General features: G+C 41.9%; 1 protein-coding gene across 2 annotated transcripts; it reads right to left on the reverse strand.

Moving 5' to 3' along the window:
- Positions 1-4,814: 4,814 nt before the first annotated feature.
- On the reverse strand, positions 4,815-25,270 carry LOC117733890. Of its 2 annotated transcripts, XM_034537811.1 has the most exons (7): positions 25,165-25,270; positions 11,993-12,071; positions 10,371-10,481; positions 9,580-9,674; positions 9,334-9,418; positions 8,855-9,181; positions 4,815-6,497 (listed from the first exon to the last, which is right to left on the reverse strand). In XM_034537811.1, exons 5-7 carry the CDS (start codon positions 9,395-9,397, stop codon positions 6,109-6,111), a joined length of 780 nt encoding a protein of 259 aa, XP_034393702.1. In that variant the 5' UTR covers positions 9,398-9,418; positions 9,580-9,674; positions 10,371-10,481; positions 11,993-12,071; positions 25,165-25,270; the 3' UTR covers positions 4,815-6,108. The 2 variants fall into 2 exon arrangements, with proteins under 2 accessions (XP_034393702.1, XP_034393711.1); XM_034537820.1 differs by lacking the exons at positions 10,371-10,481; positions 11,993-12,071; positions 25,165-25,270 and having other exon boundaries at positions 9,580-9,722.
- Between the last annotated feature and the right edge of the window lie 686 nt (positions 25,271-25,956).

The following is a 25,956-nucleotide window of genomic DNA, read 5'->3' on the forward strand; positions in this document are numbered from 1 at the left end:
TTCAACACGTCTCTATCTCCCGCTGTAACTGTAACATTTGAAGACAGCGTCTCCTCTCAGCGTACAGCAGCTCAGTCCTCCCACCGGGCCATTCGTGTATTGATCTCTGTAAAGCAACAGCTGTTATATAAAACCAGTTTTCCAGGAGTCTGGATTAACACTGAATGATGGATGAGTTTGTACTATGAAAACCTTGTGGAAAACTTCGGAGGAGAATAAACAAGATGGCGTCAGTGTTGGAAATGTTTGAGTCCCCGACGCTCTCTGATCTGCTTTATGATGTCTGCGGTGCAGAGGAGAGATCATATTTATGATGTGATGAGGAGAGATCATATTTACAGAATGTACACAGACATAGACGGACGTTCAGTGTTTGAGTCACCGGTGCTATCTCTGCCGCTGAGACCTACAAACACATCCTGTGTGAACCACACAAGTAATATGTACTCAAGTCCTGTCATTAGGTACAATTTTGAGGTACTATACTATTTATTTATAGTCAGCTTCATTGCAGAGGTAAATATTGTACATGTTTTACTAAATATATTTAACAACTACTTTAATTGTACTATAATTCCAATTTAGATTTTTAAACACAAATTATACAATTTAGAAATGATCCTATCTGATGCATTCATATATATTAAACTACTAAACGGTAACGCCCAGACCTTCTGGGTAGTTTTTGTCATCACTGTCTGTTTCTGTTGTGTTTTCTGTCACTCACCTTGTCTCTCGTTTCAGACTCCTCCCTCCCTGTGTGCCCTCCTCCTTTGTGTTTGCAAGCCCCGCCCTCATTGTTTCCACCTTAGTGTTCCCCTGTGTGTTTAGTCTGTCTACTCCTGGTTCTGTGCCACTTTGTCTCTTGATGGTCCACGAGCGAACCAGAGCTTTACCCCAGTGTTTTGACCCCTTTCTGTCCACCTGTGACTCTTTGCCTGCCGATCCGGGTTCCTCTGCCGGCCTTGTCTCATAAACGTGTACCGAAACATGCTTTAAGTAAAGAACCTGACTTTGCTTTGGAGTCCTGCCCCCTGTGGCTCCCAGCTCCCTAACACGAACAGTATATAAATCAGCAAATGTATTAATATTATCTTACTATAATAACACTGAGAGGGGCCAATCCACATCAGTTAACCAGTTATACTTTAAGTACATATTGTTTCCAATACAAACTCTTTACTTAATTTGATTACTTTAAATACTTCATAATTTACTCACAATTTGGGCCCCTTGGTAGCAGCGCAGACAAGTTATGAACACAGTATTGATACATCCTCACTTTTTAGGTTGATATGGTGAACTTGTTAGCAACCAGTTGCTGATTTAAAACTTTAAAACATTTACAAGGCAACATTATAATGTATTTGTGTTTACCCTCTTTAGCTGTTTTTGGTCTCTTCCAGCTCCGGAGGGCAATATCTGATTCTTTACTATGTTCACCAGCGAGTCCCTTAACTGTCATATCTGCTTTAATGTACTGCTTACATGCATCACGATCCATTAATATGCACATAAAATGCTGACAGGGGTCATTCTGCAATATACTTAATGTTTTTTAAGTACATGTTGTTGCCAATACGTATGTACATTTTATTAAGTACAGATTAAAATGCAGGACATCTCCTTGTAATGGATTTTTACAGCGTGGTTTGGCTGCTCTCATGCTGAACTAAATAAAAACAAATGCTGCAGGCTGTGAATAAATATCAATGTTTCTATGTTAAAACCAATTGGGAGGCATCTTATGACATGTGTATAAAGTGTGTGCGTGAGCAAAATGTTCATGATAATGTTGTACAGTAAGAAAGCACGCCAAAGTCTACGGGAACTGTGCCACCAACAGCACTGGTCCTCGTGCACATCCGCTCTTGGGGCAATCAATGCCGAGCCGACTCCCTGTTACCGTAACGTTGTGTAACAGGCTCATCAGCACATACAAATCCCTTGTTTGTTGACTGGATCTGGCTTTTATCTCCTCTTTCCATTCCTCTATCCCGCTGTCTTCCCTCTCCTCTCCCCGTCCCATTTATCCACCCTGTCGAGCTGTTTGTCAGTCAGTCAGTGTCTTATCTTGTTTCTTTTAATCTGTGTGCACCCCGCCCCCTCCCCTCCCCCCCTTATGCTCTTTGGTATGATATAACCATCTGTGGTCGCTCACCTGACAACGACCACCAGGCTGTCACGGTGATAATGTAAACCTCTCTGAGAGGAGATAACAGCCCACTGGGATAATTGGCCAGACACACACACACGCACGCATGCACACGCACGCATGCACACGCACACGCACACGCACACACACACACACACACACACACACACACACACACGCACACGCACACACACACACTAAGCCATGGGCACACAGTGAGAGACCTCTCAGTTACCATGGGAACTTAACCCGAAGCCCCTGTATACACTCTCTCTCTCACGCACACACACACTCATGCATCTCAGCGAGTGAATAGACACAACCCCCCCTCCCCCCCCTCACTGTGCACTTTGCCCAGATGAGGAGCTCGCTGGAGAAGTAAACTTCAAACATGAGAGGTGATGTAACGAGGCAGCAGGGCCACTGGCAGCAACGAGACCCAGAGAAGATCCTGCCGCTCCATTCCAACGCCAACATCATGATGTATGTAATGAGAAGTGCTGCACGGTAGCAGATGTTTCTTCAGATTGGGAATTGCTGGACACATTAGTCTTTATTGCAACACGTTGGAGTCTGTTGACAGCGGCCCTCGTAATGAAGCACAGGATGCATTGAGCAGCGAAAAGGTTCTCCGAGTTTGCTCATCAGGAGCTTGGCTCCTTTGGACCCTGCAGTCCAGCAGCAACATGGCGAGCAGGACGACTCGTACGCGTGTAACGTGCTCCCTCTTGTGGTAGGAAGTGCATGCTACAAGCACAGGGGGAGACAGTGAAGTGTGTTGTCTAAGTAAAACCACGACGCTCACGTGTGCCGAAGAACATATTATTTCACTGGAATACATCAGTTGACAAACCGGTCTGATCTCGAGGTTCATTCAGTCGCTGCTGTGGAGCTTTACATTCTTTCTTTTTTTAAACAAAAAATCTCCTTTAGGGCAGATGCACAAATTCTATTATTCAACACTGTTTCGCCAAAATCCCAAATCAGATTAACAATGTATACAATACATTATATATATATAAAGAAATTGTTTATAAAAAATGATGAAAGAGCATTACTTTAACTTTAATAATAAATAAATGGTTATTATGTTATTATCAGATCTTTATTTAACCAGGTCAAATCATTTGAGAACCAATTCTCATGTTCAATGATGACCTGGCCAAGAGGCAGTAGCAGTCCAGACAACACAGATACAATACAGTATGACAAACACATGAGAAAATGGCTAAAAACAATAGAGGTAAATTAATAAACACTGTACAAAAAAAAGGCGGATTACTGGATGTTCTTTGTAAAAATGTAAGAGAGAGAGAGAGAGAAGTGATGGCTGGTCAGCAAGTACAGCAGTCAACTATGACTTGTTGCAGCTTTTGTTTGAACATGTTGAGAGAGGTCAGAGCTGTGAGTTTGAGCGAGTTTTGTAGTGAGTTCCAGTCACTTGCAGCGGCAAAATGAAAAGTTATTACCAAACACAGTACGGACTTTTGGAACGAGCCTAATGAAGTCACTGGATCTTAAACGGCGATTGCTATCAGAAATGTGCAGAAGATTTGAGCGAGGGGTCATTCCCAAAATGGATTTGTAGACCACGAGCAGCCAGTGTTGTAGCCGCCTGGTATGAAGGGAGGGCCAATCCACCACTCTGTAAAGATCACAGTGGTGAAGGGTGAAGGGTGGAACAACGGATTGCTGAGTGGTGCAGTGTGTCCAGTTTTCTGAGGGTGGTCTTTGATGCCATTGTATAAATGATATCGCCGTAGTCAAATAGAGGAAGGATGGTCATTTTCACCAGGGTGGATTTGGCAGAGTGTGTGAAGGAGGCCTTGTTTCGATACAGGAAACCCAGTCTAGCTTTGACTTTAGCTGTAAGGTTATAGTTAATAAGTAATAATTACTTCATGAATTACTTTAATCAGTAATAGGTATTTTTTGGGGTGCTAGGATTGCATCATTCTATGTTAGATGATGATATCCACCTGTTAGCTCTTGGTGTATTCAGTCCTTGCTTTTTATTGTGTTATGAGGCGAGTAGTTTAATGTATTGTTCCGTCACCATGGCGACTGTGTGGAGCCCAGGAAAAAATCAGCTGCGATGCAAATCAGGATCTTGACAAACAAACATTTTCATCGGCACATGGAGTTTGAGCAGTTGTAATGTAGTTGAAGATGTTCAAACGTCTTCTTTTATTGTGCAACATAAATGCAACATAAATAATAACATAAATAAATTTAAAAAAAGGTCCATGTAAGACCGTCACCAAAAACTCAAGAATAGCCCCTGAATGGACCTTGAGGTGTAATTGTTTTATTTTACAAAGTCAAGAACGTCCATTCCTGTCCTTGTGTCCCTAACAGAAGTAGAGCTTCATTCTAACGGCACACATAAAGCCTCTTATATTACATGCAATGATTTGGAAAACATCACTTTACTGTCCTATCTAAAAAGCCTTAATTCATCATACGACTTCAATTTTGTTCCAGATTTGTCTGCACACTTTTCCCTCTGAGGTTATCAGGAATGGTAACGCTATAAAGGTAAACCAACGAAAAGCCTTCATCACATCATAACATGAATAAAAAACTAAAAATGATCTTCAGTCTGTTATTTTCATAGTGAAAACCACCACAAAGCATTTAATTCATAAATGTTCTTTATTTCTCTTTAATTAAAGGCTCTATTGTAAAAGCTTACAGCAGTTATGGGATGCTTTTTTGTAAACATTTAAGTCAGCATACTTTTTTTGAGAATCGCAACATGGAAACAAAAATCAATAGTGTTCCCTTTAGTGCATAATGTTATAGATAATCAGACAGCTCCCTTAAAGCTCATCAAGAGTTCACTAAACAATGTAGCCACAGTCATCATCACTCAGTTTGGTAAAGAGTTATTTAGTCTTGTGATAATACATGCAAATAGCTTTACTTTCAGTGACGTATTTGATAGGTGAACATGCAGTAAATCTCATTTTGTCATTAGTCATAAATAATATTCCACAAAACGATTGTCTGTGGGAGTATTTCGCAAAAGTATATGCTGCTGAGAGATCATTACACAACAAATGCCCACTGGTGTGTGTGTGTGTGTGTGTGTGTGTGTGTGTGTGTGTGTGTGTGTGTGTCTATATCCATGTGCACTGGAGTGGCCAAGGTGATCTCAAAGTCATCCCCCCCAGCGGGCTCTGAGCCGCAGCAACGTCTTGCTAAAAGTTGAACCTTGGCAACGATTCAGTGACACCATTAGCAGAGAGTCCTTCGGTCTGGAAACAGGCTCCCGCATGTCTCCTCTGCGGAGGATGCACTGCAAGACTGAGGGCTGGTAGAAGAAACATCCCACAGTGACCACAGCCGCAGCTCACCAGAGGGCAGCATCCGTCCACGACCGCTTCACTGAGCGCTTCGTGGGTCCATCTATGTTGCACACAAAGGCTTCTGTGTGATTGAGGGGAATTCATGGGCAGAGCCCATCTTTTAATGTCTGTATTCTGTTCAAGACAGACACTTCATCGTGCTCGTGCGGAAAGCGTGCAATCACATCGTAGTCATTCGACCATCCAGAGGACACGCGGTGGACACACCTGTCAGCAGACATTTTTTATCTTACTCTCTCAGAAATAAATCTGAAGGCAAAATTTAACCAGTAGCCAAAACGTACTCCCTGGTCATTTGCAGTTATGTGTGTGTGGGTGTGTGAGTGTGTTTGAGAGTAATGCAGCCACCAAGCTCTGCTCACTTACCAGTGACTCTCTATTGAAACAAAACAACAACAAAAAGGTATTGTATACAGCATAATGATTATTGACCATCGAGAGCTAAAAGGAAGACGAATAAACCATGAGACCATGCAGGATGACTCATAGGAAAAGAAATCTCAGTACCTCATTGTTCCTAATCATTGTTAACCACCGCGTCAACCTGATATCTAATCATGTGGCTGTACTTCAGCAAATCTATTATCGCAGTGTGGCAGCAAGTAGGAGTGAAATACAGAGAAGTGTCCACGCCGGTCCGTGTGATCCGACTCCATTCCCGTCCTTGTGTCCCTGTGTTCCGACGCTGGCCCGGGACTCTGGATTCAGTACCAAAGGGCTCGCAATGTATCGCCCAGACGCGGCACTCATCAAGGAACAGTTGTAGGGCACGTGTGGACTCTTCCGTTCCAGGTAACTTTGAATGGTCAGCCAACCCTCTTTTTCCATATGTTTTGAGGTGTGTTGCTTCCCAGAGCTTGCCAGCTTGTGGGAGCCGTGAAACCAGTGCACGTCTCCGTCCGGGTAGACATTTTTGAAGGTGCAGGTGAGTCGGTCCTTCGTCCAGACACTCTCAGCGGCCCCACAACACTCTGAGGGGAAGACGAGAAGAGTTTTGAAATGACGCTCAATGATGCACTTTTAACTTGTCATGTTTTTTCGTTTCACATGCGAACCCATCAGAGAGCCTCCGTACCGACCTCACCTTGTGATCTAATCCATCCCAATCACAACGGACCAATCATTACTCGAATAGTGTCGTGCAATTTGCGGTTTTATATTGCTCTATACGAGCCACATGAAAATAAATGGGTTCATTTGACAATTATAGAGACTTTGCATTTTGAGATTTTACAAACAAAAGCCATTGTGAGTTTATCCTAATTGGTTCCACCTGACGGTATAGAAAGTATAGCTCACAGTCGCTCAACCAGCTGCTACATTAAATATTATAATTGGGCATTCTGGAAATTCTTGCAGATTTGAACATTTTAACTGATGTATTTATGAGCTAGGAAATCTGATTAGCCAGCATAAAGCACAAGTTTTGGCTTGCAAAGTTGTTAAAAAAAAATCTATTTAGCTGGTGTTCGTCTTCAATGAGCATAACTGGCTTTGTCTTTACAGCTATTGAGCTAATTAATTCATCAGGAAAGATCCTCTAATAGGCTGGTTCAACCACTTTATTTCAGCAAAAATCGATTTACACCTGGTGCCTCATTAGAAAATGATCAGGTCTGCAGTTAAACATTTAATTAAGTCATTAATAAATGGTTCTTCAGCAATAAGTGAGTACATTATTTAAAAAGTGGTTGTGGATTTCTTATGTTCATATATCCCATTAGTTTACAGTTGTAAATCATGAATTAATAATGTATGTAACAATTCATTTTGGTTCAGAAGGAGAATAAACCATTAAGTGGCCTCTCTGATGGGGATAAAAGAAAAAACAGGAAGAGAAATGTTTTACAACTTGATGATGTTGTTGTGATTATTATTGGTCTATAACAGTAATATGTTACCTATTAACCAATCATAAAGCCTATAGTTGTAATTTAACCCACAGCCTCTGAATTGCAGTCGAAGTATAAAGTAACATAAATGGAAGTATAGTTATATTCCATTTATGACAATAGATCCCCCTAAGTCCTACACACTGCTCCTTTAATAAGTACACACACTTATTTACCTCCTACCACTGGAAGTTATGGACCACAAGCAGCACTATGAAGCTGACATTTATGAGTGAGTCTCCATTTATATTCCACGTGCACTAGAACGCGTACGTGCACGCACATGCACACCAATGTTTTCACACTGGGATGTAGTTCTGACCGCCATGTGCCGGAAATGCACCAAGAAACGCAACAATGAGCCAACAAAGGCGATGAGGAAGAAGACCACCACATCTGTGACGTATACAAGATGACGTGACACATTGTTGTCACACTGTGCCACGCGGTTAAAATTAAATTTGGAACAAATAAATATGGAAGTTGTCGTGTACACTGTTCTGCTCATCAGAGAGAGTTCATAAAATACAGCGGTATAACTAAACAATGGGCAGCTGATGCAGCTGTGCCGCACGTCGTCTTTGATTGATGTTGCTTTAAAATGACGGCTCCGAGGATGGCAGGTCTCAGGTGTGAGGGACTAAGATGTGAAGAGAGGAGGTGAGGAAATGAATCGATTATGTGAGACATGAGAAGAGCCTCTGAGCATCAATGTAACTGATTCAGGCCAACACTTTGTCTGACGCCCATTGAATGCATCATAAATGTGGTTACAATGTGTTATGATCTGCTTATAGAACTTTATCATCGCAGTTATAAGCAATGCCTAATAACAATGATCCTATTATATTATTAAGTATTGTATAATGACTTCTAAGGTCAAGTATCATAATGCTGATCACTCGCTGCTTTTTGCAAGGGTCATAGTGCATTATAATTCACAGTTGTAACATTATACTCTATTTATATACTATTATACTATATACTATTGTTAATGCACTAAGCTGTGATTACAAGTTCTTTTAAGTGGCCATCGTTTCAGTTAAAAGAAGAACATATCATTAAATCTAACAACAACTTGAACTTAATGCCACTTATGTGATTACAATGTATTTTAACTAATTAATATACACTTTGATCATCGCAAAACAAGTCTGTAAGTCCGATTCAGGATTTAAAATACATACTAAATCGTCTCTTTAAATGCTTTATAAAGGGAATGCATTCAACACATCTGGTAGACCTCAAGGATACACACACAGTGCACCCGGGCGAGAAACACTCAATGTGAATACTTTTTAATTTGTTTCCGGGGGCACCTTTACATACAGAGTGTGACTACACATGCCACCACCTTGAGGAAGTAGCTGTCGAGAAACCCTTCTTTTTGGTTTTCCTTATACAAATGGCGCTGCGGCCTCGTTACAGACACTGACCTTGTAACTCCACGCTCGTATCTGCGTGCAGAGCGCCCCGGTTGGACTGCAGCTTGCACGTGTAGTTTCCTCTCTCCAGTGGCTTCACTCTCGTGAGGACGAGGGACAGTTGTCCGTGTTGGTACTCACAATAGAAATCACTCGGAGACTGGGTGTGGTTTTTGATCTTCCCCTCCCCGTCCACTGAGCAGACCGACGTGCGGCTCTGGAACCACTCCATGTGTTTGATTGATAGTCCCTTTCGCGACGATGACACGTCGCACTTGAGGATGACCCGGTCGCCGCACTCCGCGGTGATCCCGGGACTAACGCTCAGTTTCACCAACTCTGTTGACAAAGACACAAATACTTCCCTGAGGTATGAAGTTAAACCAAACGCTTCTTGTCACTTCCTCAAACCTTTTCAGGGAAAAGGATTACCGCAAAAAACATTCCTGCTCAGCAAACGTGTGTCACATAGTTCCACACGAGGGGCCTACCTTGTGTCGTAAAAGTGAATGCCGGTAGAAGCCAGACGAGCGTGTGCAATAGTGTGTACTCCATTGTGCCCTCTTTTGCATTTCACTGGAACATGGAGAACAATCAAATGTCAGTGTACAGTGAACACACCGCATGGTTATCTGCAGGCAGGATCACACCCTCATCTCAGCAGGCGGATTCACCAGCCCGTGTTTTAAAAAAAAGCAGCACGTTTGTTATGCCCTGCATTTTAAAGTGGAACTGACCTCAGGAGGGCTGGTGCTTCTCCTCAGCTCTGCTCAAGTAGTCTTCGATCCCTCGCGGTGCTTCTCTGCATAAATCACTTCCCTAAGACGTGTCCCTGAAAGCAGAGCGTTAATGATTACACAATTATGACGAGGAATTACGAGTAAGGTTTTTTTTTTTTTTTCACTGCGGAGGGGCGTATGCTGGGATCCGGAACAACAAGGGCAAGGGAAAAGAAGTGTGACCTTTTGTGTGTGAGTGTGCGTGTGTGTGTGTGTGTGTGAGAGAGAGAGAGAGAGAGAGAGAGCAAAACGAGTAAAGGCCTATTCATGATGAAGTGCAGGCTGCAACAAGTTGACACTTGTATCACTGCCTTTGATGTGTTGCAGCAGAGTTTCATTTTGCTGAATTGAGCTGTCCATATAGATTTTCCCATGAGGTCATTATGACTATTTGATATTGCTCAAACTCTTTGGGAATAGCCACGGGGCAAAGTCTTTCATCTATTGTATGCTCCAAATGGGTCTTTCTCACTTGAGTTGAGTTGTTTTGTCTTTTTGGAAGTTCATTAGTCATTTTATCGGAAGTGGTCATGTAATCATGGAAGAGACACACACACACACACACACACACACACACACACACACACTGGTCAAAACAGTATTGTTTCAAAAGACACACAAATGACAGGCAAGCGACCCAAAGGCTGAGAAACCATTTCTACCTCGGTTTTTACTTCAACATATGACAAATGGAGGAGAACATCTTTTACTGTTCATGGATCACCAATTGTACTCCTTCATGCATTTACTTATTTGTGTCGCCCCTTGTTTTGCTGTTGAGGTTTCCTCTTCATCCGTCTTGGTGACAGAGTGCTGATATCGAGGAGACACCCGGAGGAGTCGGTCTCTGTGGGTGAACCCTGTGTGGAAAATAGGGAGAGTGTGCCCCAGGTGATGGGAAAGCTGTATTTTTGCACAGAAGTCTTTGCTAAATGCATCTTTCATATCCATACAGAGATCATCTACTTATACGTGTCAATATATACATTTCTAATCTGATTATCATCAACAAATACCAGAAAGAGACCAAAACAAACTCTGAATTGATCCTATTATCAATATTGATGTATTAAAAACACATGCAATTGCATTTACTGGCATATTGTGTTTATTTTGAACTGGGAAATGCAGTAACACATCTTTTACTGTGAAGAGATGCCAGCATCGTCCTTTAAAGACTTGTCTCTTGTGAATCCCCACAACAAATCCCGTCACACTGATTTGAAATGGCCCTGTGAGTGTTAATTAGAGGGCTGCTTGTCCAGTGTGTGACAGACACTAAGTAACTGGAAGTCATTTATATAATTAAGCACGAGGAGAGAGGGAGCGCAGCTGTGCCTGCCAAACAGATCTCAGAACAGTAGGACATGAGGAATATAAGGGTTCAACTGAGAGAAATGAGCATCAACGTTGTGCATCAAGGTGACAATTCAAGGGTTGATTTGTTTGTGTCTTCCCCCGCTGTAACCATATTTAATTTGGGTTCTTGTTAGTCTGTTCCAATCACAACATAACGGAGGATGGCTTTTTCTTGTATGGCACATGGCTGTTGTTGTTTACGGGGGACATCGGTAACAATAATTAAATGAGAAGGAACATCGCGCAGGTTGTTAAACTTAAACGTACAACACATGGATGCGATTATGGGACTCAAGTTACCGAGTCTAATTATAGTTTCCTCTCTTCAAACGGGAGCAGCGTCGTGGTGTCAATGTTCGGAGAGACTACACAGAAGCATGCACCGACTCAGACGCCACCGTTTGTTTGAACGAAGCCAAACAGGCTCGAGGCTACATTAGCCGCCGCTAGCACACTGACATCTTTGACCCAAACGGACAGCCTTCTTGTTGCATTGAGAGTTGAACGTGGGCGCATTGGTTGTTGACTCGGAAGAAGATTGCGTGGACTAAAACCTCAATATCTGCAGTTCTGCCACGTGGACCTCGAAACGTTAACGTTTATACGCACCTCCGGCAAAGTGTGACGATGCAACAGGCTGGGAAGACACCGCAGAACTTTGATCATTTAACTCTTCCAACCAGTGAGTTCTGTGGCACCAAACTTACAGCAGATGGGATGACTGAATCCGGCTTGTCAAATACATCAAAGATCATCTGACAAAGGGTCTGGAAACTGCGTAGCATGCACCAGTGGTGCCGGCAACAGCCCACGCTAAAACAAATAGCCGCTCAGCCGCAAGGGGGATGAATCGTTTGTCAAAGGAGACGACTTGAAGCACTCTCGCGGCACCATCGCAATATCATACTTCTTCTGCCTTTGGATCTTGGAGACCACAGTAATTATTCACACAACCAGAGGGGGACTCCGGGGTAAAAACATCAACATCTTCCAGTCTTCCTGCTTCACGTACCTTGTTTTGGAGTGGATGCGGCTATGCGTCATAGCATCAGGGCTCTGAAGCCCTTTGCCAGTTTTCTTGCATTTCACGGCTATGTGGAGAAAAGAAAATGTAATTAAAATGACTCTCATGATCTTGCTTTATTATGTCAACTGTTCCAGTGTTATTACATTACATATGTACATATTGGATGCATGTTTTATGCATAATGTGGGGACTTCTTCCTCCTGCCGCACATACAGTATGCCTACTTGGAACAAGACAACAAACAGCAGTGAGTCGTGTTGACCATTGGTCCTCATCTCAACCGCTTCATCATGTCATCAGCATGAAGACGTGGTTGACATTGCTTCTACCTGACACCCTCCAGTGGGTCTGTGTCTTTTACCTGCGACAGCGTCTGTTCATATAGAATACATTCTGAATATCTGTGGTAGTGTCCTTTGCCTTAGCTGCAGTTTTTTTAAAATGTTTTTATGAGCCCACTGTGACACACTATCATCAAGGTTGATGTTGCAATAGCAATAAATGCTCTTTCAGTACGATACAATCATTTAATTTGACCTGACCCCATAGCAGTTCCCATGTAGCTGCTGATCTCTCAAGTCTCTTCTATTAACTGGCGTTGTCAACATTTTCACTTTTACTGTTCGTCATCTAATGGCTAATACCTCCTACGACTCAAATGTTGTATTATTACGGGAATGCTTATCTCGTCCTCTGCTGTGGTCGTTGTAGGTATTTTGTCGAGAGGGGAGTCTGTGACAAAAGTGAGCTGTTGACGTCATGTTTTCCTCAATCGTGCTTTTTTGGGCCCAATCCTTGACTTATGTCTACCGCTGCTCCTTTGTTGGAATACTCCCTGTCACCCCTGCTGTGTTTTGCAGAGAATGGACTGAAACGCATGACTTTGATCATAGACAGACAAGTTAAATTATAACAAGTTGTAATGTGTTAGTAATTCAAAACAGGGTTCGTCAACAGCTGGTTAGTCCTCACAGGCGAACAAAGAAAGATGGCAAGGCATACAGGCCAAACAGAAAGGCCAGAACTCAAAGGCAGTTAGGCCATTAGGTGTGTGTTTGACGGTCGGACAATCAAAGGGGATAAAACCACGACTGAATTCTATTTAGCTACTTCAGTTTCAGGGTCCTGGGATTGTGCATGCTGGACGGTCACAACCGTCCTGACTTACTTGGACTCTTGATTTACAAGGAGCCATATAGTTACTGTTGTTTGTAACATGACAAGACAACATGTTTGCTGGTAGTGGCTGCCAAACTAGCCAAATGTGGAAAAAGGCCCTGAGCTTACTTCAGGCACACTGGTGATATGCTAAAACACCTTTATAGGTTTAGGTTTAAATGGCACAAATATAGACACTCAGACCTTTAAAGACAAACATGTGTGCCAATTGAAACCCATTGAAACCAATTTGAGCCCACAACCATTACAGCATAAAGTCATGCATTCTGTTATATCTTTCAATCTGGAGGCCTTCAAAATGGTAGTCTTGGTTTCCACTAGGGGCATACTCTGCTGTATTATGGAGTACTGCAGTGTTGGACATCAATGCTGTCTCTCTTGCATTTGGTATACATAGAAATGATGTTTTTCATAATACAAATACAGTGGCATTATGTAAATGAACTTTGGGGATTTACATTTTGAACATTAAGAAATATTTGGTAGTGATGGAATAATATAAATATATAATATGATGGCATTTTTTGAAGAAGACTTAAGGACAAGTGAGTCACAAGAGTGAAAAACAGGAAAACCAAAAACAAGACATTTATGTGGAGGCAAGCATACAACCCCACACATATGTAAAGTGAATGATACATTTGTATTTACTTGGATTAAAATCAAGGTTTTCTTTTATGGAAATTCGTATTTCCTCTTAAATTAGTTGCAAACGACCTAGTTATTTCAATTAAACGTCTTGAGAAATACAAAATGGGTAGTAAACCTGTGAGAAAAAAAGAATGTCAGCAGGATGTAAGACAAGTAGGATTCTCTAATCACTCAACTTCCTTGCCCAATAGTGTCTTGACTTCTCTTGGGTGATGATGCTGCATTCCCAGATCCCAGCATTATATTTGATGAGATCAACCGATGTCTCTGGTCGTCATTCTGACTCGTCAAAGCAGCGTAAAGTTACAACATGAATGATGACCCCATTCCAGTAAGTGTCCCAATATTGTTAATGTGTGTGATCATACACCACAGCTCTGGATCTGGCTCACTTAAATGGATAGCAGCCATCGTTAATGGTACTAATTCCATTTAATGCCCAGGCTGTAATCTGTCTGGCACTACGTGTGCACCCGCCCACGCATACATGAAAAATAAATGTTATACTTGGATTCACCGTCTCACATCACAGGGGGAACCATGGTGTCAAAGTCCCATGCCTCTCCCGCCCGACATGACAGCGGCGTTGCGGCTTAGTTACACAGCATGTCGAGTTTTATCCTGCACTTAATTGCTGTGGAGACCCGTTAATCCATAACGCTGAGTTTGATCTGTTGCTTTCACATGATTTGCAGTAGGTAAACCGCTAAATGTGTTCAGCGCCGGGTAAATAACGTTTGACAGACAAGTTCTGAGCTCCGGAGAGTCCAGTTCTGTTTGAGTCGCACTCTCGACCTGTTGCTATGGCGATTAATCAGTCAGATTTGGATGCAGTACAGGGTAAACCTCACATATCCCATTCTGGCAAATGGTGAAATTGAAGGATTACATACTCTCTTTTTTCCCTCAGTGCCTGTAAAATATCAAAGATTCGGTGTGAAATCAAAGAATGATTTATGTGACCTAATGCTTCAGTGGTCCAATTTAACGGGAATTGTGGAGCTCAGTGCATAAATGATTTTTATGGAATAAAATAACACCGAACAGAAGTTGGGAGGTTTTTAAATGACAGAAATGGAAACTTCTTTAAGATTACTGTATTACATGAGCTGCTGATCTTCCAATGCATCAGAGTCTTGAAGATGCTGGTACAATATCTCATTTCTGTTTAAGACTTTAGCTGTTAAACCCCTCCAAAGCCCCACTCAAGCTCAGCCTCAACGAGATTTAAAGAATCTAAGCCGTGCTCGCACTTAACTCTAAAAGAGTCTGCAGGTACAATATACTGCTGCAAGATCCCTTTTCAAAATGCAACTTGCAAATTAGTAGTAACTGAACTGAACTTCCATGTTGGAAAAAACATGTTGAATTTATTTTTTTTATTTTTTAATACTGGTCAAAAAGGGTATGGACATCAAGAATATACTTTGGATTTAAAACGCTGTATTTTTATTCAGGTACACATACGCCATGTTTCCATTCAACTGTCAATCAAATTTGAATCACACTTTGGAAATGTCGCAAAAAAGTGTGAATGAGGCACGTTTCCTTCCCAACCCGTCTATAGAAAGAGAGAGAAGGAATTGGTTGTCAGTTACTGTTGGCCATGTTTCAAGCTGTTTCTAGACAAAGACAAACGTTATAAGAAAATATCAAGGAAGATGCCAACAGCAGAAACAGTCACGTGAGTTAAACGTCAGAATTGACTTAGCATTGGCATTTCATTGAAGGAATGAGAAGAAGTTGTATCAGCTTTCATACAGCTTTTCTCCTGCGATACGTCATTATATATGAGGATGGAAACAGGGCTACAGATAGCGGTGGTTACCAACTATTGATGCTTAACAACCTCAGTGATACAGTTGGTTTGCAAAGAATTATACACAATTCTATCCCAGCTACTCTAAAGTGCTGATACCTTATTCCTTCTTTTTAGACATTCGAAGACTTCTTATCTGTGTCAGATATAAAAAAGAAAGAAAAAAGAATCGCTCCTGTTTACTAATGAGCAGTGCTTTTTGTCAGTTTGCACAGACTATTTTCACTGTCACTATTTTGTTTGTTCATACCGGAAACTAAGATTTATGAGCCCTTTCTTAAGCAATAACATTTCACCTTAAGTGTACGGAATGTGATATATATAGTTTGGACCAGAAGACAGGACAATGAATCATAAGCACATTAGTGATATCCTTTGGAAAACAATCTTTTTGTTTTTCAGACAAACACAGCGTTTTCTGGGTCAGGTTAGTGTCTCTGGGTTTCCTCCAACTCAATTTGAGTGCATTACTTGTCGAGCGGGTCTATTAAAGACATCCTCGACGAAGCATTAGTCCACACGGTACCGTTGCCTTCCAGCCTCTCTACGTGCCCTCCCGTTTGACTGCTGAATCCAGCCATCGGTGGCACGGTTGTAGTGCTCGGTGCAGCCATTGCACCAATCAATGCATCCCCTTCACTCCTGCGAGGGCGGTAAGTGAGAGGGCAGCAGGGGAAGAGAAGCGGCGTCCTGAATTCCACACAATGTGTTGTGCGAGCAAAGAAGCAAAAAGAAAATAAAACGAGAAAGTTGAAAGTGGCCAAGTACGGCAAGTGACTCAAATAAAATTGAGCCAATTTTATCACACAGTCACAGCAGGGCCTCAGTGGATCTCTGCAGGGCAACGATTGGAGGTTTCAGTTTGAGGAGGCTAGAAACACACGGCTCTCTCATTCCTGTCACACCGAGTTCATGCAAGCTGTGAAAAAGCGGGATTGCTCTGCTTTATGTACACAAATACAAATAAACATTGGCCATGGAACTAGTTGATCATTTACTTCATCCATTTTCTCCCATTCTGCTACATTTACATGCATTAGGGACACACCTTTGATTTTCACCGTGACTCAGTGTAGTGCATTGTTTGATTTCATATTGCATTTCTAAACTATTAAATATGTTTCCAAGAGACACGCTTTTATTTGATTTGCATTTGTCACATTGTTATCTGTGAACATGGTGGAGAGAGGAGCTGAGGTCATGACAAACCTGTACGCTTGAATGAGCACAGTCTCACCTGGCTTACTGTCATTTCTATGGCAGAATATCAGAGCAAGGTGGAAATATGAAATTCAAAAGGAATGGTGCATCTTTGAGATAAGAGCAGGGACGAAACATCCAATTGTTGTTAATAATGGTCAAAAGCTCTGAATTCTTAGAGCGAATGTGAACTTTTTTTCTCCCACAAGTTCAAGTAAATGTCTCTCTATTAAAGCCATTGCTTTCAATTGACTCAGTAGTATCAAGAAAAACTACAGAATGGGCTGAGAGAGAAAGTGCTCGTGACCACAGATTATCAAATGCAAAACCAATATATTTAAAATGCACCTACGCAGTCCTTGTCTTCAGGTAGAGCATCTAAAGTTATGTATTAAAGTTATATGGTGAAAAAACTCCCCACGAAATGATCCACACTACATTTGTCTTGAAAGATATTCTGCAAGGCTCTTAAATGGTTACTTTTCAGGGCGCTGCGTTCAAGAAGGCACATGCTGTTTTAAAAAGCCATTAAAGTTTGTCCAGCCACCAGATCTGTGATGACACACCAATGATCAGCTGCACAATATATTACTATACAGGTTGTTGAGGTGTCATAGTAACATTTTAATAAACCCTTTTCACAGCGGACATTATGACTTGGCTGAGCACAGGTTGAAATAATAACCTCAATGACGACTGCGGGTCCACATCGGGGAGCCAGTTCCAGGCCTCTGGTATTGTGCATGCTCACTCACTGTCATTGTTTTTATTTAGACCTGTGCATTTACTGCTGTGACATGCAATCATTTCTGCTTTGAACATATTACTGAAACAAGTTCAGGCCATTCATAAATTCTTCCATTAAAGTCCAAACTGGGACCAAAACACAGCAAAGAAGTAAAAAGAGAGAAAAAGCCAGAGCCGATGTTTGGATTTGGAAAATCCAGCACAATCGTGTGTAAATCTAACTAAACATACGAGCAAACATCTGTGAGATCATTAGCAAACCTTTGAAGACGCTACTGTCTGCTGGATAATGCTGGAGACACACCTGGGGCTGTCATGGCGACAGACACATCCTAATACGCACGCACACACACACACACACATGCTGACAATCCCTCAAAAATTAAAAACACTTAAACAGAAGATGCTCAACATCCCAACAACTTTTTTGAATCTCTCTCTCTCTCTCTCTCTCTCTCTGCGTGCCCTTTGTTTGAGCCCTTAAAGTTCTGAGGACATCTCCATCACACACAAGCATGAATCACATTTATGAGCTGATCTTGAAGCTTCGCTGCGCTCGTAAACACACCAACCGGCCCAGTCTTCACCCATAAAGAATGCCATCACCCAGTTAATGCCTCTTGGAAGGTTTGTCGGAGGGTACGGAGTGAGAGTTTGCAGGAATGGGACGAGCTGTCCTCCAGGGTTTGAGGGAAGTTTTGGACTGAAATGGAAATGACACGTATTGCTCATTCTAGAGCGAAATGTGAAAGTCAATAAGAGACTCAGTCTTGTATAATACAATGACGGGAAGAGCAAAATAAAAAAAAAACTTAAATTACTCTCACATCCAGGAATTTAATGCGTCTGTCTGCATTTTTGATGTACTCGTGATGTGCCATCGCATTAACCAGAAATCATGCTTTGTCATTTAAAAATGGTTCCACATAATCAGTACCAACCAGATATTCAGTTGAAAGCATGACATATTGAGCAGAACATATTTATATATCACAAAGCGGATGGATGGTTAAACCAAGTTTTTTTTCAAGTCCTAACTTAACTTTTTTTGTCTTGCACATACTGTATTAACATGATCGAACTCTCTAATAGACCATATAACAATAATTAGGCCATTGTCTCACACGGCTGACACGGCTTTAGTCATACGATGACTCATATGTCACCTCGTGTGTCCCTCCCATGTATATATATAAGTCTGGAAGAAAGAGGAGGCCATGTCATGAATGATTCATTGTGCCCTTGCTTTTATTCCTGACAGCCATGAATGACCCTTTCAATGAAAAGGAGCCAAAAAAGCTTAAGAGTGCTGAAAAGTGACAGGCCAGACAGGAAAAGGTTAATTGCTGATTGTTGGTAAGTTCTACAGCCCTCCCTTCTTGGCGTGCCACTTTAACATGCAGCGCGTCAACATTATATCTTCTCTCAGTGGGAAAATTCACAAAGCCCATCAGATCAATGAAAGGTTTTTGAGCCATGAATGCAGATAATTGGATCACCCTCTGGGATCATGTGAAAGGTCATTTTTAAAAAAACATGTATCAAAGGTCTCAGCTTTTCTGTTAGAAATGGCCCGTCATTATATTGATTTACATCAAGCTACACTGCAGTGGAGCAAAATAAATGCCCCAAATGTGGTAAGAGAAAGCTGGAGCTACCACGTGAACATTAAGGAACGAGACATTAAGGAGAATTGTGCTTTGCCATCTGTGGCCATATGATACATCAATCTCACTGTAATCTACAGGCTGTTGGAGGCCTCTAAAAAGATGCAATTGAATAATCTTGATTGTGGTGCAGCTGCCTGCTGCAGCTGGCAGGACCAGGACTTTGAGGGGTTTTAGACAGGAGAGAAAACCATCACGACGTGTTGTTCACACACAGGTCTTGTGGGGGTGGGGGAGGGGGGTTCTTGTGCATATGAGAGGAGACTTGCCGCAGGAGCTCAAAACCACGGCTGGACAAATAACAGTAACAGTACCTATTTGTTTTCAGAAATGTTATTTATCTCAGAGGATCAGATGCGCGATCAAACTTTCTGCCGTTCAGTTTGTGTAGCTCCTCGTGAGGATGTGTTCAAAGCACATTCCTTAAAGATAATCACCTGACGCTTCATGATGTTTAAATCAGAGGATCGGTGGTTCGATCGATGAGCAAGACACTTAACCCCAAATTGCTCCCCTTAGCTGTGTCTAGGGTGTGTGATTGTAAGTCGCTTTGGATAAAAGCTTCAGCTAAATGAAATTTAATTTAATGTAATGTAAAAAAAAGTGCAAATAGCTGCAGATGAAAAAACACATTTGTAGTGCTTCACACAATAAAAAATATACAGGTTGTACTGTGAGTGTTAAAACAAAAATGCATGACATAAATAGTAAATATATAAGAATAACGAATATATGAACACTGTGAAATGAAATATGAAATGAAATACAGCAGTCTAATTGAACAATGGACAGCTGATGCAGCTTTGCCACACGGCATCTTTAAATGTCGTTTTTCAAAATAAAGGCCCGAGGTGAGGAAGTCTGGTTGGTTGAATGCCTGTTTCCTCAACTGAGAGAATCAGGAAATGAGAAAGACCCACAGTGCCTCCTTCTTCACAGGGAACGTACAGCCACCGCTCGTTGCACGCGAGATAAACTTCCATTGAGGTTTGCTTATTTTTAAAGTTTAATTAAACTACTTGGTTATGTTTCGGGAAAACAGTGTGGTTTGGTCTGTTACTTATGTGCTGTTAGTGAAGTATGTTACAAAAATGTCTGGCAAATAAGACAACGTTTCCATGGATTCAATACACAGGACATGGACAGCGGCCTCCTGGGTAAAAGTCCAATGCATGCTATTTATACGACACTACTAGCCTTTCATAACAGATGTGTTTACCTTGGCGTTAAAGGAAAGCCTGGTTTGTCTCGTAGAGACTGTGTGACTTTAGATAGCAGGCCAGCATTCCAGGAGCCAACATTCCCGCCTTGAACGGGGCCGTACGATGTCAGATCTCAAAGATGTGTCCATCATTCTATTTAGTTGAATAAGCAGTTTAAGGTACTGCTGCTGTTATTAGCTCCGACTGCATTGTCACTGTTCTTTCAACTTTTTTTTGGTCCCGCATAATCAGCTCTATCTGATCTGAGTCCTAATTCTCACTAATCTCTAAAGAAACAACCATCTCAGGGATCCTTGTTATCTTTTGTTTGGACTGTAAATGGGTGAAATATACTATATTTGGCTCCTCATCCCATGCTTCCCGTAAGCCCGGCGGTGTTGTCAGCAGCTTTGATGCAGGACCAATTTGTGTTTGAGGGAGAGTTTATCACTGAGAAACCAGCTCTGAGGAGATCAGAGGCATGTTTTTGCCGAATCAGGAAGCTAATCTGGCTCAGAGCATACAGGGTAGCTGGCCTACCTTCTTAGCGAATGAAGAGCCGTGCTCGAACTTGACGCCAATGTTTGCTAACGCGGCGGATTAGCCTCCTCTGTTTGCTTGCACTTTGCAGTTGCTGATGTGTTATTGCAACATCACTGGGCCTAAAGACATCCTTCGCTTTGGATCGACTCCCGGATGAGATTCTTGCTTCAAAAAGGTGTTTTATAATAGAAGTTAAATGTGGTTTGAACTGCCTTGGTGAAAAAGATGACCCCCTGTGGGATTAAAACTTAGACAACCACTTCACACTGTTCTTTCCCTGCCAGGCATTCAAAGTGGGTATATTTGCTTTCATTACAATAAGTGTTGACTGTGCCGATAACAGTGGGAGCAGACAGAGATCTGTCTGCACTCCGTCCCCCTCATGAGTCATTCATGACTGACGGAGAAATGATCCTTCATTTAATAACAAGGCTGTGCAGATGTCCGCTGGTGCCTACAATGCAGCTCCTTTAATTAAGCGTTACTGCCCCACCTTGAATCGGGCAAGGTGAGTCGGCATCCCAGTCGTAACATAAAAACCAGCAAAATAGGAACCAGGAGGAGGAACCATGCAATAACGAGAGTTTAAAGCCAAGCGGCTCTGTGAAGCTGTAAACCCTGTTTTTAACCTGAGCCGTGATGGTAACGTAAATGGAACAATTGGCCAGAGGGCTGTGTCAAAATAAAGGTCTTTGGAAAATAGCATCGGAGGGGTGTATCGTGTTGAAAGAGTGCGTGACAGTATTGCATAGTTTGTTTTTATGAGGATGTAAGAAGCAAAGTCGAAACGTCAATCACTTGAGATTTTACATTACATTTTGTGGCTGAAATCATTTTGGTATTTGGTCGTAATGCTTCTCGATCGGATGATACAGTTAGATGAGAGAGCCGGTAATCCATCCAGTTCTGGTCCAGACAAAAACAATACCTGCACTGAGCAACACAGTTACATTACGAGAACACCTTGCCACAATATACCACTGCAATAAGCCACAGGGACTTAATACATCATGTGCTGACCCCATTAATGTCCTTATAGCATGTTAATGCTCCTGACACGACCATACAAACTACAAAGGTTCTGCTTTTCATTTTAGTGGCAGCTACACTTTGAGTGTGCAAAGACCTTCATAAGCAAACGCACATTTCTATGAACCTTTTATTGTTAAGGCTGATGGACTGAAGTATTTGTGTCAACCACAGCAGGGTGCCATCCTTCCTCATGCTCCCTCAAAGTGTCCCCTGGTATTACATTTTCAGTCCCAACTCTGTGCACAGCTCTTTCTCGCCCCCTGAATACAAGTACACGTCTTTCTGCCGAAACAAAAGTCGGTCAAATAGGTCCACGCGGAAGAAAACACATTCTTCTCAAAAGGTCTGCAGGAGATGGGAATGCAATTGGCTTTGAATCGATACTGAAAGCTTACGTTCTCGCATGGCTCGAGTGTGCTGTATCCGCTCTATGTGTTGGTCTATTCTCTACACGTGTATTTCTAACTATCCTGGAAGGGCGTTGCATCCTCGGTTGCTTTCTCTGCGGAGACTTCCTTTGTTTCCTTTTCAAAAAGGCAAAGTTGGTAAGATTTAGGCCCTTAATATATTCCCCTACATTTTAGGGGGAATCTATTAGCAGAAATGTAATATAATATTAATTATGTGTATAATCACCTGAAACAAAAAATCGGTTTCGAGGGTTTTTCTGTGCCGTACACATTGTAGTCCTTTGAGATACATTTGTGTTATTGGGCTCGACTTGTTTTGACTTGACTACAATTATCAAACCCTCGGCAGCCTTATAGGTTTTTCTCGCCTTCCCATGGCTGCTCTGCTTAAGCCCATCCATCTCTAAATTGACTATATTTAGACATATAGGACTGGCCTTGCTGCCGATGGTATTCATGGCCAGTGTGTATTAGCCTTCTAGCCTCCCCTAGGGTACTCAACCACTGTGATTTACTGCGGCTGGGAACCATGAATTTCAGCCAGGCAGTTGAGGCGAAGCGCACGTGATTAATGCTTTTGTTTACAGGGTGCTGTGGGGGTCATAACCTGGCAGTGATGAGGGCGGGTTGGGGCGTGTCGACAGTGAACATACGTGTGTGCGTGTGAGGAACCTGCATGCATGTGATTCCTAAAAAGTAATTAAGTGCGTGAAACAGGACTGGAGGGCGGGGGGCTGGGGTGGTGAAGCAGAAAGTCATTGAGAATTCACAGGGGAGGCTCCAGTACACGGTGGAACATACAATATGTGTAATCCACCTGTCAGGTACGTATCCCCATTGTAAATTTACTAGTGAAAATAATACTTCTTGACAATAATTAGTCTTCAGCATACTTTGATAAGCTTAGCATTCATCAGCGAAAGCCCCTCATAAAAGGTGTGAGTGTAAATATCATCCAACAGAGGATGGCTTCTAACTGAGTGCCGGTCAGACCATTAGCCTCCACGGATGTCCCTTTTAAAGGCGTTATCCGTCATGAATGATGGCCGTGTCCATTTGTTAGAGTGCATAAAATAAGCTGTTAGTCTGCTGATGAAAATGGCTTCTATCAACGCTCCCACACCTCTACGGCCCTGCGACTGGCGATCGTTCCCTCGGTGGGAGAAGTTGCTCCTCCATTATCTTTCCATTTTAGGTCACCGACATGGAAAAACACAGAGACAAACATCAATAATTTGCTCCTGCGGATTGTAAAGTGTTGAGTGGTGTTGGAAATGAGAGGAGTTTCGACCTCCTGCATGGTGGATGGGGGTGGTTGGAAAAGTGTGAAGGATGTAAACGGACACAAAGGAAGAAAACGACTCAAAGCATAACACATGACACGCTCCCTCACACAAACACACAGGCATGTGCAATGGCCAGACACCATTGTTCTTCCTGGGGAAAGAGAGTTGTGGGGTTTCCTGTCGTAATTCTTACATCAACGAAGGGAACCCGACATTCTCGAAAGGGAATTATTTTATCAACTTGACAAATGACAGAAGGTATATTAACACTCATTCATTTCAAACATCAAAGCATTTCCTCTGACAGCCACAGCAGCAGGCAGCAGGCCTGTTTTAGGAAACGCCAGGAAGTAAATATGTAGAGAGGGAAACACCGGCAGGACAGGCCATTAGGTTACTGACTCAGGTCCCTTTTCTTTGGGAAACTGCAGAAATAGTTGACAGTTGCTCATTTAAGTGCCGGAGTATGATGCAACATACCTGACAAACAAATCTTGTAAGGTTCTCCCAGTTTAACTCTGGTAGCTCTTATAGATTTAGACACACCTTCCTATTAGTTTGAATAGTTTTAGTTTAGTTTCTCAACAAACTCATAATAGATCTATAATAGATCTATACCATTGCGTGCACGTCTTTCCTTCATTTATTTATTTGTTGCTGTTATCTACTGCATACTTTGAATGAGGATGATGATGATGATGTTTACATTTGAGGGAAGCTGACATTAAAGTTCAGGTAAATGTCACATTCCAAGTACAGAACACTGCTTCCTGTTCCCACACCAAAACACCCTTTTGCTCCTTCACATTCCTCGTATAAAGAGTAATGACATTTTGCCAGAGAGAACCTCAGGCAACTTCTTTCATGAAACATCTCCCATTGATTACTTTAGAGAAAATTGGAGCAGGTTTTGGACCAAATACAACTTTAAAATGACTTTGCTGAGGAAGTAAATTTAGTACAAGTCTCCTATATTACATTGGTTTCAAAGGAGCAGCTCCATTGCCATTTGGGCCAAAACAAACTCATCCGAAATGTAATTTTATTCCAGTTGAGAAAGTCCTCTGTAAGGCTTCAGGGCGTGATAAAAGAACAACACATGAGGAAAGCTAGTCGATTTGAGGCTAAACAAGACATACAATTGCCATTTTCACTCACAGTTTGTACCAGGAGGAGCTTTAAGTTATCCGATTGTGATCACTTCCTGCTGTTTAGTTGAAATTAAGTCTATAATCTTCATCTTATCCTGGATTTTGAATGTGCTCAGCGAGAACGCTGTTGTTGTCAGTCTGAATGTCGCAGTGTGACGGCTTGGTGGTTATACTCTACACAGCATCATCGTAAAATCTACTGATATCATTAAAGTTTTATCTGCGGCTCGAACGGCAACTTGCTAATTACAAAAGCAATTTTCCTCTTACCTCCTGTCTTTTCTCCCTGATGGCTGTTGAATCATCTAATTTGCAATGCTCTCCTGGACTGTTTGTTATCTCCCACCCACTATCGCTGCTCCTCCACTTACATCTGCAACAGAGCATTGATGTTGCGGACTGCTGAGTCATTTCCAGTAGTGAAAGCTATTGTCTCTGCGATACCTTCACTTCCTGCCTTTCGTAAATTACAAGTGGAGTCACACACAGGGCTTTTCCTTCCTTCCTCTTTTTTTCCCACTGTGCCTTTGTATCCAGTAAACATGTCCCTGTCTAGGACATGTGTTATGTTATTTATCATGAAAGGGAAATGCCAGCTGGGATCAAGATTTCTGAATGTTGGTATTAAGCAAACAAAAAAAGTGTGCTGACACATTGTCTGGAAGAAAAGTGGAGAGAAAACACATGCAACATGTTACTATGTTTCTATTTGCTTCTGAAGTTAGCATTTGGATATTTAAACAGAAAACTTGTCGGGGAAGTTTCAGGGTCATATTTTTTCTCCTGTCTTGTCTTTGAGATGTATGTAATATTACAAAACATATCTTTAATACTTTCCAGTTTCTTCCCTCCCTATATTCTAAAGGTCTTTACAGACCATGGACTGATTTGTAGAAAATGTTATTCCTAAAAAACATGACATGAAATATTTTTTTGTGGCTGCTGACATTCTTTTGATGAAAGGAGATATCCAAATTTCCATCAAATAAAAAAAATAATTTAACCCATTTGAATATGTCAACAAAATGAAAATGAAAATGTTGAACCTGGCTTTATCCGATG

The sequence above is a fragment of the Cyclopterus lumpus genome, chromosome 1, assembly GCF_009769545.1.
Source record: "Cyclopterus lumpus isolate fCycLum1 chromosome 1, fCycLum1.pri, whole genome shotgun sequence".
Lineage (NCBI taxonomy): Eukaryota > Metazoa > Chordata > Actinopteri > Perciformes > Cyclopteridae > Cyclopterus > Cyclopterus lumpus.